This window comes from Neovison vison, chromosome 11 (assembly GCF_020171115.1).
Source record: "Neovison vison isolate M4711 chromosome 11, ASM_NN_V1, whole genome shotgun sequence".
NCBI classification, from domain to species: domain Eukaryota; kingdom Metazoa; phylum Chordata; class Mammalia; order Carnivora; family Mustelidae; genus Neogale; species Neogale vison.
In genome coordinates, this window is record NC_058101.1 from 103440747 (window position 1) to 103454744 (window position 13998).

The 13998-nt window shown below is 37.5% G+C and overlaps 1 protein-coding gene across 1 annotated transcript in view; it reads left to right on the top strand.

Annotated features, from left to right (window-relative positions):
• PPA2 (inorganic pyrophosphatase 2) overlaps positions 1-13998 on the top strand; it is an 87816-nt gene that overhangs the window by 15444 nt on the left and 58374 nt on the right. Inside the window, exons 4-5 of the mRNA XM_044224363.1 lie at positions 4671-4724; positions 6602-6721. Coding sequence (XP_044080298.1) covers positions 4671-4724; positions 6602-6721 — 174 coding nt within the window. The remainder of the gene's footprint in view (positions 1-4670; positions 4725-6601; positions 6722-13998) is intronic.

A 13998-nucleotide genomic window follows, 5' to 3' on the forward strand; every position in this document is an offset into this window, starting at 1 on the left:
CCCTTAAACCTTATTTCCATTTTTCTCTACTTCAGCTGAAATTTATGACCCCAGCCTTTGAATCTACTTCCAGAAATAGCCGTGAGTGCAGTTTAGTCCCAGCCCCTTTGCCTGCCATCCATATTGTATTTTCTTAAATTGGTGTCTGTTAAAATGGCCCTTAAACCATCTATGTTGGAATAACAAAGAACACTTGTTAGAATTTCAGATTCTAGGGTTTATTCCATATCTACTAAATCAGAATCTGCTTGATGGGGACTGGTTAGTCCACCTATGTAACAGGTGTTTCAGGACATTCTGTACACACTGAAGTTTGAGAACCTCTGCCCTAGATGGCGGTGAATAGATATTAAGGACTTTAAGGCTTTATAGATTCCTGAGGACTTGATGTATTCACCTGGAAATAGTTGTTTTTTGGTATTTGGTTTTTTTTTCCCAGTGGGAAAAATGTATTCTGAGTCCATATAGCCAACTTAAAATTTAATTCTTAGAACATGGTTCATACGTCAGAGAGCGACTAATTTGAGTCTGTAGTTTATGTGTTTGTTTATTTATAACTCTCTCCCATTTTTTCCAAGCCCTTGGCAATGACTTTTCTGTTCTGTTTCTATGAGTTTGGTCCTTCTTTCCTCCCCCCTTCCTTCCTTCCTAGAATTCCACGTATAAGTGGTACAATGCAGTAGTTGTCTTTCTCTGTCTGGCTTATTTCAGTGAGAATAATGCCCTAATGGTCCACCCATGTTGTCACAAATGGCAGGTTTCCTTCTTTCTCATGGCTGAATACTATTGCATTGTATATATTAAGCACATCTTCTTTATCTTTTCATCCATTGACAGACATTTAGATTGTTTGTATATCTGAGCTATTGTGAATAATGCTGTAGTGAGCATCAAAATGCAGATATCTCTTCAATATTCTGTTTTCATTGCCTTTTTTAAAAAGATTTTATTTATTCATTTGTCAGAGAGCACAAGCAGGGGGAACAATAGGCAGAGGGAGAAGGAGAATGAGAAGCAGACTCCCTGTGGAGCAGGGAGCCCCATGTAGGACTTGATCCCAGGACCCTGCATGACCTGAGCCGAAGCTAGCCGCTTAGTTTTCTTTGGATAAATATCCAGAAGTGGGATTGCTGGATCATATGATAGCTTTGTTTTTATTTTTTATTTTTATTTTTTTAAGGATTTTATTTATTTATTTGACAGAGAGAGGGAGATCACAAGCAGGCAGAGAGGCAGGCAGAGAGAGAGGATGAAGCAGGTTCCCTGCTGAGCAGAGAGTCAGATGCAGAGCTTGACCCCTAGACCCTGAGATCATGACCTGAGCTGAAGGCAGAGGCTTAACCCGCTGAGCCACCCAGGCACCCCTGTTTTTATTTTTTTAAAAAACTGCCACACTGTTTTCTGTAGCAATTTACATTCCCACCAACAATGCACAAGCATTCTCCTTTTTTCACAATCATACCAGCACTTGTTATTTCTTTTTTGATGATGACAGCCAGTCTAACAGGTGTGAGGTGATATCTCATTGTGGTTTTGATTTGCATTTCTCTGCCAGTTGTGATGTTGAGTACCTTTTCATGTACATTTTGACTGTCTCTTGGAAAATCGTGGTGGGAGGGGCAGAAGGAGAGAGTCCCAAGCAGACTCCCTCCTGAGTGCAGAGCCTGCCCACTGGGCTCAGTCTCGGGACCCATGAGATCATGACCTGAGCGGAAATCATGACCTGAGCAGAAACCAAGTCAAACCAAGTTAGCCGCTTAACCAACTGAGCCACCCAGGTGACCCCTGCCCATTTCTTAATCAGATTCTTTTTTTTTCTATTGAGTCACATGAGTTCTTTGAGTTTGGGATACTAATCTTTATTTGATATGTGACTTAAAATATTTTTTTCCCATTTATAGTTTACCTTTTTTACGTTGTTAATTGTTTCCTTTGCTGAGCCGAAGGTTTTTAGTCTGATGGTCTTACTTGTTTATTTTTGCTACATGTTGCCTTTGCTTTTAGTATCAAATCCAAAGTTTATTTGATCTTTTTAAGAGTTGGAGGAACTAAGGGTGATATCCTCCCATTTTTTTCCAAAGTATATAAAATTTACTTTCTTCATGTATTATGAGTTTTTCTTTTTGGTTTTTGCAATAAAAATAGAAAGGAAAAGTAGAGAGACAGAAAACACCTGAAGAAGGAGGTAAATGGTTCTTGCTCATATCCAACTTTCTCACATGAAATGTGTCCCCTCGTATCTTTCCTATTTTCTGGTAAATTTCAGCAGACCATTACTGGTTTATAGTTAATAGTAATCTTAGGATAACCAGACTAACATTGGCTTTAAAACATTACAAGTAATACGTATTTTAGCTGGAGGGAAGAAAATCAGGCTGGGGATTCAGTCTTCAGAGTCAGTAACAAGTGATGAAGGAGAGATGGTTTGCACACTTAAAATTCAAACCTTGTCTTTTGTTCTTTTGGCCTATTTCAAGTTTCTGTGAGTGGTTTTGGTAGGTGTCATTGTGTAAAACAGTTGTGACTGGCCTGGGTCTTCCTGTCACCTCTGAGGATTCATCTGTATGCATTTGTTCTCTTATAGCCAGGCTTTCAGGGATGAATAAATTATGTGAACATCTGCCATTTACTTAGGTCTTTCTTTTTAACAGCTACTTGAGACATATTTAAACAGGTGCTGGGGTACCTCATAAAAGAGCATAGAAAATGAAACATAACAGCAAGACTGTGTATAAAGTTGCAAGATAGGTATGAGACATACTTCTAAGAAGCAGTTGTGAATTCATTCTTGGCTTTGTTCTTTATCTCATTATGGTTTTGCATTTCTGTCATTGGTAAACTTTAGTCTTAACTAGAAAAGCTTAACAACCATCATTACTTTGGTGGCTCAAATGGCATTCTTTGAATTAATAGCATCCGTGTTTCACTAAGCCCCCGTGTATTGCTTAGCAGTGCTGTAAGCCAGAGGTTTGCAACTCTGGATGAGTATTAAAATTTGCTTGCAGAGCTTTTAAAAATAAGCAGTGCCCTGCCTCCATCCCCAAGCTATTGAATTCAAATATGTGGGAGGTGGGCTCTAGGAAACCTTTTTTTAAAAAAATTGATTAAAGCTCTCCTGGTGATTTTGATGCGTGGCACAATGGAGAATAAGTGTATTTAATCACTGCTTTCTCAAATGGTCTGTGCTAAGGAATTATTTTTTGGTTTATTTCTGATCTGTTGTGAACAGACACTTCAAAAAATAATAATAAAAATGAATTATTAGAAAAGTGTAATTCAAGGTTCAACAGACCTAAAAATGACTCCATCAAATTGCCATTAACGTGTCTAAATGAGCCAGTAACAATCAGCTTGCAGATGAGCTCTGGTTCTTGGCCATACTTGTAGCACTGTTTTCACATGGCTTTCCATGGTCAGTTGTTAGTTACTGATAACAAAATGGCATGCAAGTTGACTTTAAACTTGAGACTTTATTTTTGTAAGGCCCAAACTATGGAAAATTACAGATTTGTATACCTAAGTACTGTAGGCAGGTATTTTTACCCACCATTGACCTAGAGTCTTTTTTGTTTTAAATGCTCTGTAAAGTTCAAAAATGATAAAAAGAAGCTGGTTCTTTTATAACTTAAGGGTATCAGAAATCCTAGATAAGCAAGCTAAGTGTAGAAAGGTGTCAGTCTGACTTTTTAAACTTAATACCTATGCCAAAAGCCTTAATTTTACATGGTGATCATAATGACTTGTCTTTAAATATTGCATTGGTTTGGGAGTTGTTTTTTTAAGATTTTATTTATTTATTTGAGAGAGAGAGAATGCACGTGAGAGGGAACACAAGCAGGGGGAGTGGGAAAGGGAGAAGCAGGCTTCTCGCTGAGCAGGGAGCCGGATGCAGGCCTCTATCCCAGCACCCTGGGATCATGACCTGAGCTGAAGGCAGATGCTTAACAACTGAGCCACCCAGGCGCCCCTAAATATTGCTTTGTGATTTTCAAAATATTTTACTTTTTAATTTTTTTATGTATTTTCATTTAAATTATGTAATTGATCTGTGTTACAACCTTGTGTGGTGAATAGGACAGAGATCATTACACTTATATTACAGATTGGAAAAGTGAGACTTTAGTTTACATGATGGACCCTGTCTCTCACTTCTGTTTTAATTGGAAAATAAAAATTGAAACACGTTTCCATTCTAGTTCTGTCACTATACTGTGAAGGTAAAATATAGCAAGTTTTAGTGTTGCAGCATCATGTGACATGATGGCTTAAATCCTGCTGTGTTTTAGACAACAACTTTAATTTTTCAGAAGAAATTTAAGGCATGCAGATGTATGATGTAGTCTCCACACATTTTTGTTGGGAAAAAAATTACCGTATTCTTGCACAAGAGACAAGTGATACAAAGGATAAGTAAAAATTTAAAAATTAACTGGGTTGGGACGCCTGGGTGGCGCAGTTGGTTGGACGACTGACTTCGGCTCAGGGCGTGATCCTGGAGTCCCGGGATCGAGTCCCACATCGGGCTCCCAGCTCCATGGGGAGTCTGCTTCGCTCTCTGACCTTCTCCTCGCTCATGCTCTCTCTCACACTCTCTCTCTCTCAAATAAATAAATAAAATCTTTAAAAAAAAAAATTAACTGGGTTTTTTTTTTGTTTTTTTTTACCTGCAGAATTTGTTTAATATGGTTGTAGAAGTACCTCGGTGGACAAATGCTAAAATGGAGGTATGGCTATGTTCTTTCAATATCAAGTGGAAATTACAATTAAGACTTAAAAACTTTATTTCAAGTTGTCTGGCAGTATTTTGAATTTGGGATGGTTGACAAACTTCTTTTTGATAAAAACAATAGAAAACATTTTCGTGAACTTGAAATGTAATTTTCAAATAGCAAAATATTATTCAAAGCTGAATTTACACTTTAAAGAGTATGTTTTCCACTTTTGTCTCTCTGGTTTGTTATACACATATTTATTTAATTTTCTTTGACTCCTATGTCTTTGAAAAATAACAACCATATTCAAGGTTTATTTAAATAGATTCAGAGATGTATTTTGTTCACAGATAAAATTGAGACATATTTATTTGGGACTGATGGCAAGTTTCTAAAGACAAACTGTCCTTTAGATTTTTGTATCAGAAATGAAAACATTTTCCTGGCCAACTCTTGATTTATAAGTGCTATCCAGGATATCTGCTATCCCCTGGCTACCTTTTTTTCCCCTTTTTTAAATGAGACATGAAAGAACTTCCCTTTTGAGACATGAAAGAACTTCCCTTTTGCCCTTCAGAATTTTCTTGTTCCATCTTCAGTTAGGTAAGATTCCTTAAACTTCTGAGTGAAATTTAATTTATGGCACTTAGTTTCTTTAGTTATTTAAGTCTTGTCCTACTGCTTTGGATGTGATAGCAAGTATTATTTCAAGTATTTTTTTAAAAGATCTTATTTAGGTATTTATTTGAGAGAGAAAATGTGCAAGTACATGTGTACATGCATACAAGAGAGCCCATGTGAGCGGGATGAGGGGCAGAGGGAGAGAAGAGAATCTCAAGCAGGCTCTATAAGGGGCTCAGTCTCCGGAAACTGAGATCATGACCTGAGCCGAAAGCAAGAGTTGGGCACTTAACTGACTGAGCCCTCCAGATGCCCCCTCAAGTATTTTAATTAAGGATTGTTATATAGGTGTATGTTTTTTGGAATTTATAGTTAGTGAATTGCCAGTAATTTCACCAAGTCCTAGTAGCATTGTTTTGGTTAATAATTTAATAGGTAAGAGTAAAAATTTTTAAAAATGGATTCTTTTTTTGGTTTTCCTTCAGAATATTTGAGCATTCTGGCTACTTTCTATCTCAGTTAGGTATAGAATCAAGAATCTGTGAGATCCTACCTAATTTAAGCAGTATTTATTCATTCAAAAATGGCTTCAAGTTATTCTTTATAGGATAGTGGGTTTTTTGGTTGTTTTTTTGGCAACTCAGTTTGAGTATATTTGATAGAAAGTTAACTGAAATGAAATTACTTGGTGAAAATCTTTAAGTTAACCTTATTTTCATAAGATTGATGGTAAGACACCCAAAATTAGTATCAAAAAGCAAGTAGGTTAATCTTTATCCTTTTGCCCTTTCAGTAATTCTGTTATTTTTGTTAGAAATGAGTGCATATATAATAGAGTAACTAAGTATATAATCTGATGTTTCCTTTTTAGACATTCTTTCTTACCTAAAACTATAAAGTAGAAATAAGAGTTAATTTATTTTAAAGTATCTTTGATCAGTAAGTTGTAATATAAATATTTAGCCTCATAGTAGCAGACAGATTTAAAATATACAATTTGTGGGCGCCTGGGTGGCTCAGTGGGCTAAGCCACTGCCTTCGGCTCAGGTCATGATCTCAGGGTCCTGGGATCGAGTCCCGCATCGGGCTCTCTGCTCAGCGGGGGGCCTGCTTCCCTTCCTCTCTATCTGCCTGCTTCTCTGCCTACTTGTGATCTCTGTCTGTCAAATAAATAAATAAAATCTTTAAAAAAAAATAAAATATACAATTTGAATATAGGATTAATCATTTCTCATCCTCCTCTCTCCTTTTTTCCATGATCTTCATAGATTGCCACAAAGGAGCCATTGAATCCCATTAAACAAGATATAAAGAATGGCAAGCTACGCTATGTGGCAAATATCTTTCCTCACAAGGGTTATATCTGGAATTATGGTGCCCTCCCACAGGTAACATTTTTGTTATAATGGTAAAACTTCTCTGTCTTCTGAAAAAATTGCCTTGTAAATCCTGTGAACTACTTGAATTTAAATTGGTTCTTAGGGCATGTCAGTTTGCGAGATTTGTAAATTTAAAATTTTTTAATGTGGAGTTTTATTGTATCAATAAATTTTTTTCAAACTATATATATGTCTTTACTTAAGTTCTTGGAGTTAGGCACATAGAACACTTACATTTGGCATTTGAACACATTTCTTTCTATGGGCTTGGCAGTTAAGAGTCAGTGAAAAATGTTTTACCCACTTTATCTTCACTCGTTTCTTTGATGCGTTTATATACAGTCATATATGATAGCATCCTATCTTATCCCTTTTTGTTTTCTTCCCATGTTTCCTCACCCTTGGAAAATGGTATCTCCTTCTGATCAAATGGTGTCTCCCACTGATCAAATTATTTAGTGAGTAAAACTCGGAGTATGCAATCAGAAGTCTGGGTTTAGGAGACATAGAGAAGCATCTGTTTTTATGATTATAAAAGCCATCTATATTCGACTATCTATCTGGATATTTAAGTTTTATATTTTTTTTATTTATTTTAACATTTTGCGTGAAATTCCAAAATGCTTTTGGGGAAGTAACTGAGAAAAAGGAGTCTGGCTTTATCCCACTCAAAAAACCAGCTGCCCATTTAGAATATTTACAGAAAAAGAAGAGAGAAAATTGTTTTCTAAGGGATCAGCTGCCTTTGATGCTTTTAGACCACCCACATGGATACATTCTTGGTTAAAACAAGCACTTCTAAAATGATGTTACTAAGAATGAGAATGTCCGTTGAAAAAGTGAAGGCAGGTGTTCTGACTCCCCACATGCCTAAGTAGACATTCTGTTTGACCTGTCAGTAAAAGGGTAAAAAAAAAATATTTTTTAAGCTTAGGGGATACTCTTTGTAGGAGAGGATATATGAATGAGGAGAAGGCCAAAGAAGCAGTTGGATTGGAGAAAGACAAAAACAGAGACATATAAAGTAGAGAAGGCAGGGGACAAACAAAAATTCATATATTTGTTTATTTCATGAAACATTTATTAAAAATGTGCTAGTCAGTGTATAGATGGTGGGTATACAAAGAAAACTGATTCACAAGACAGCACATAAGTGACTGAGAATGTGGGTTTTGGAGCAGATGGCACTTACTAGTAATGTGACCTTGGGTAAGTTAGTTTGTCCTTCTGTGCCTCACTTTCTTCATCTGTTAAATAGAGATGATAAAGTATGTAGTGCATATGGTCTTATTGAAGTTAAATCAATTATTACACGGTGATCTTAGAAGAGTGCCAAGAGTATAGTGATCACATTATTATAGGTACTGGTATTTTTATTTATGGTCTTCCCTCTAAAGAAATTCATAGGGGGTGGTCAACAACTAAACCACTGGTTACCATGGAGCATAATAAGTTTTACTAATTCATCTACTAGTTCTCAACTTTTACAGTTTTTCTACCTAAAGTCCTGACGAGTTTTTGTACTCATCTAGATGTGTTTGAATTTTCAAGATGCCCCTACCTATATTATAGTAGTCTGTTAGGTACAGTAGTTTTACTGTAGACGCTAGCAGTCTCTTAATGCATTCTGAACTGTTGCCTACTGACATTTAATACTGTCTAGCATCCAAAATAGCATTTTTTTAAAAAGATTTTATTTATTTATTTGGCAGAGAGAGAGATCACAAGCAGGCAGAGAGGCAGGCAGAGAGAGAGAGAAGGAAGCAGGCTCCCGGCTGAGCAGAGAGCCCGATGCGGGGCTCGATCCCAGGATCCTGGGATCATGACCTGAGCTGAAGGCAGTGGCCTAACCCACTGAGCCACCCAGGCGCCCCCCAAAATAGCATTTTAAAGACTTAAATCTCCTAATGTTTTGCTCACATGAGAACCTTTTTAGTGGTTTCCTATTGCCTCAAGAATAAAATACAAAATTCTTTTTTTTTTTTTTTTTAAGATTTTATTTATTTGAGAGGGAGAGAGAGCATACAAGCGGAGGCAGTGCGGAGGGGGTGTGGAGAGGGAGAAACAGACAACCTGCTGAGCAGGCAGCCTGATGTGGGGCCTGATCCCAGACCTTGGGATCATGACTATGCTGAAGGCAGATGCTTAACTGACTGAGCCACCCAGGTACCCCAGAAAACAATGTTCTTAGCATGGTTCCTGAACCCTGCCTGATCTGCCCTCTGCTTCCTGCTCCAATCTCCTTTTACAACATTTGTCTTTCCTCATTTCCATTCCACCACAATGAGTGCTTTAGTGTTTCTAATTTCCCTTTTTTCTATACCAAGACTGCACAGAGCTATTCCTTAGTAGATATGAGAGCAGTGCCTGATGTTTGCCAGGCAATGCTGTAAGTACTGGAGGTAAAGCAGTGATAAGAATGACAAAAATCCTTCTGGGTCTTTTATTCTGGACAGAGTGACCGACAACAACCAAAAAGGAGTAATAAAAGGTATAGTGTGTCAAATGGCAGTAAGCATGTTGGCGAACAATAAGGCAGGGAATGAGACTAGGATATATTGGGAATGTTGTAATTTTGATTAAGGAGAAGGCCTCCACAAGAAGGGGTTATTTGAGTTGAGGACCTCCAGGAAGTGAGGGGCCAAGTAGCATGTACATCTGGGGGATAATGCAACAAGAAACCGGACGTATAAAGGTCCCGAGGTGGAGGCAGGCCTAGTGTGTTTGAGTAACAGAAAGACCAGTGTGGCTAGAATGGTCATGAGGAGGAGGAAATAGACCTGTAGTCTCTCTGCCATTTTTAACCAGAGATCTTTACCATCTTCTTAAACCTGCACCCAAAAGTGTGTGTGTGAGTGTGTGTGTGTGTGTGTGTTAGTTTTCAGCAAAAGAATACATGAGGTTGCAGAGAACTTATTTACCAAACAGTAAGTGAGCTGATGAATGTTTATGAAAAATTGAAATTAGACCAGTTGTTTATGGGAAAAGATAATTGTACCTAATATCTTTTTGCTTCCTTGTCAGTATCAAGACAGAATGAGTCTGGTAAAATGATAGCTAGCCCCTCGTCCTATTTATATTTTTTATTTCGTCTCCAGTTTCTCATTCTTTTTTTTTTTTTTTAAAGATTTTATTTATTTATTTGAGAGAGAGACAGTGCAAGAGAACATAAGAGGGGAGAAAGTCAGAGGGAGAAGCACACTCTCCAAGGAGCAGGGAGCCTGATGTGGGACTCGATCCCAGGACCCTGGGATCATGACCTGAGCTGAAGGCAGTCGCTTAACCCACTGAGCCACCCAGGCGCCCCTTCTCATTCTTCTTTGCTCCCTCACTCCCACGCTGGCCTTCTCATGATTCCTCTTGTTCTCCAGGCACACTCATGGAGCAGGTTTCATCTTTATTGTGTCTTCCAGCTAGGAATGGTTTTTGCCAGAAATTCACATGGCTCACCTCCTTAAATGTTTGGTCATAAATCACCTTCTTCGTGATGTCTGCCCTGAAAATCCTTTAGAATATAACCTTGTCTCTTGCTTCCCTACTTTATTTTTCCCCTTTTCTGTAGACTCTACCAACTTCTAACATGTTCCGTAATTCGGTTGTTTATTATGTTTATTGTGAATTTTTTCCAGCTAGAATGCAGACTCCAGGAAGACAGGGATTCTGTCTTTATTGTTCATTGAGGTCTTCCAACTAACTACTTAGATTAGTGCCTGACACCTAGTAGGTGATTAATAAATATTTGGGGAATGAATAATGAATGCATTGTGTGTATTACATTTGTTTCGTATGTGTCTGTGGGTATTAGATTTTGCTGTTTTCTTATGATTTGTCCTGTAACAGAAGGAGATTTGTTCAGAACCGTTACCAAGCCAACCATGCTTGGAAGAACAGTAAGCAGCAGCATTTTGCTTAAGTAGCAGCCTCTTCCTCAGCTTGTGATTCGTCCGCGTGCTGTCATTCTTTCAGATCTCTAGATGTCTAGACTGGTGAACCTTAATTAATAACTTCCCCCTCACTAGCAGTAATGCCTTCCCCAAAGTTTGGGTTTGGCCTGAGCAAAAATTTTCTTTTGTTTGCTTTCCCCAAGTTGCATTTCCATGTATAATGGGTTATTCAGTGTTACAGCTTCTGAGTGAATATTTGGAAGACCCATTATGTTAATGGATTGGATAATGTTAAAGGACTAGAATCACAAAATTTAAGATTTCTTTAATTTTTTTTTGTAGTGCAACAATTCTTTTTTTTTTTTTTATAGATTTTATTTATTTATTTGACAGACAGAGTCACAAGAGAGGGAGGCAGAGAGAGAGGGGGAAGTAGGCTCCCTGCCGAGCAGAGAGCCCAATGTGGAGCTTGATCCCAGGACTCTGGGATCATGACCTGAGACGAAGGCAGAGGCTTTAACCCACTGAGCCACCCAGGTGCCCCGCAGCCCCGCAACAATTCTTTTTTAATTGAAGTATAGTTGACACACAGTGTTACATTACTTTCAGCTGTACACCATAGTGATTGGACAGCTCTGTAGTTTATGTTACACTCACTTCAAGTATAGCTACCATCTCGCCATACAACGCTATTACAATACTGTTGACTCTATTCCTGTGCTGTACTTTTATTCCTGTGACTTACTCATTCTGTAATTGGAAGCCTATCCTTCCCACTCCCCTTCTCCCATTTTGCCAACCCTCTACAAACCCCCCACTAAGACTTCTTCAGTCTTAATGGAATATTGTGTTTTTATTTTGAACTTCATTATGAGTCTGGTTCATTGACCCCAAGTAACATTTAGTACCACTTACTAGGTTTGTAACCTGGGATCAGTGGCTAAATCTCTCTAGGTCTATTTCTACATCTACATCATTATACCACCTCCCCCACAAGGTTGTTGTCAATACTGAATGAAATAATCAAACAAACTGTTTAGGCTGGAGGGAGTTCCTCAGTAATATTTCTCGATGATGACACTGTTCTCACTGATAAAAGCTGCTGTTAGTGAGACAACTGGCAGTGGCTTTTGCTTCAAATTGAATCTGTTCAAGTACAGGTGCATCCTCCTTCCCTTGAGCTTGTTATAGGAATCCTGATTAACCAGGAAGTAGTTCTCAAGAAGCACTTATATAGAGAGCTCTGTACAATTCAATGATTTTTTTGACATAAGGACCAGAGCATGGTGATTATAAATGTATTTATTAATATTTGTAGCTTGTAAGGTAATGATCTCAGACATCTACACAAGGATGAGAAAGATTTGTTCTAGGCTAGATCAGTAATCTGTTTTCTGATTTATTTTCTTAGCTTTATAGCCATTGTTTGCACCAACATTATTTGTATTTCCATTGATAGTTTCTCTTTTTATTTATGCTTTTCCTGGGTTCATGCTAAAATTTTTCTATATATGTAGCATATATAGGTATGTACTGATAGGTGTATACCTATGAGTCAGATTGCTTAATTGTGAGTGACACACTTCTGTAACTCTACTAGGTATTTCCAAATTCCTTACAAAAGAAATTGTAACAATACTCACTCCTACCAGCAGTGCATAGTGTGCTAGGTGCCTTACCTCCCTACCAGTACAGTTGACCCTGGATCATGAGTGTGAACTGCATGGGTTTGAATCTACTTATATAGAGATTTTTATGGTATAGTACTGTAAATGTATTTTCTCTTTATGACTTTTTTTTTTTTTTAAGATTTTTATTTATTTATTTCTCAGAGACACGGCAAGAGAGGGAATACAAGCAGGGGAAATGGGAGAGAGAGAAGCAGGCTTCCAGCTGAGCCCAGAGCCTGATGCAGGGCTTGATCCCAGGACCCTGGGATCATGACCTGATCTGAAGTCAGACACTTAACGACTGAGCCACCCAGGCGCCCCTCTTTATGATTTTCTTGATAACATTTTCTCTAGCTTATTTTAAGAATATAGTATATAATATATGTAACATAAAAATATGTGCTGTTTATGTCATTGATAAGGCTTCCTGTTAGCAGTAGGCTGTTAGTAGTTAAGTTTTTGTGGAGTCAAAATTTATATTCAGATTTTCAACTGTGCAGGGGTTCAGCATCCCTAACCCTGAGTTATTTGAGGGTCAGCTTTATTTGGCATTATCATATTTTTAGGTTTTTGACATAGTGTCTCACTATACTTTTACTTTTTATTTTTCTATTTCTCTATTTTATATTTCTATTTCTCATTATACAATTTACTTTTTATTTTTCTAATCAGACTAGCTATCTTTTCATATATTTATAAGTCATTCATGTTTTCTCTTTGAATGACCTGTTCTTGTCTTTGGCCCATTTTGTATTGGGTTACCCTTTTTCTTACTTAGTTGTTGAAGTTATTTCTAAAATTTGGATGCTAATTTTTTTTTTTTTTTTTTTTTTTACTTTTGTGAAGCAAATATTAAGATTTGGAATTTCCTCTTGTGGACATTGAGCTTTTTAAGTTGTTTCTCTGCCTAGCTATACAGTTAAAGCTCCACAAGGGGGCATAGTCAAATTTTTACTTTTGTCAAGATTTCCTCTCCTGGTGCTTGCTTAAAATTATACTATATTTTCAAGTTAAGTTGGAAGTCACTTACTGTGAATCTCTTTTGTAATCACAATGGAGGCCTGTTTATAAAGTATGAAAAGCAGGACTAAAACTAGAACCAGTCACTTGTTTTTGTGGTAAGGGAAATCATGAAGAACATGCCTTAAAAGTATCAAGATTGTGTAGCTTAAGAATTTTGTACTTATGTACTTACTTCCTTGACAGGAGGAATAAATTGATAAATAATATTGAAAGTGGAGTTCTGAGACCAATTAATAAATGGGAAGCACCCACCAAAACCAAATGAAGTATAGCATGTATGAAGACTGTTCTTGTCTCAGGTCAAGGAAGGAATTTCTTAAAATTACTGCTGATCCAAGTGGACTAAGTTATCTCATGAAGCTTCCTCTTGACTGATAGTATTCATGTGGATAATGAATGACCACCAACAGTCCTAGCACTCAGGGCCTGGGACACATCTAGCAATTGTCTTACAGAGGCCATTTTTTAATAGGTGAGGAAACAGAGATCTGGATGTTTGGGCCAAGGTAGTTTGTGACGGAAGTAGACCTAGAGTCTAGGCAACTTCCTTTATGTCAGAGTGACCTTAGCTATCACATTTGTCCCCTTCTGAGGGTGGGAGGAAAGTTAAGGGAAGTTTAAGAGAGGGTTCTTATATAAGGAAGGAAGACCCTCTCAGATATTTTCTGCTTCTAGGTTCTCTGATTTCAGTCTTATCTCAGTCCCATCT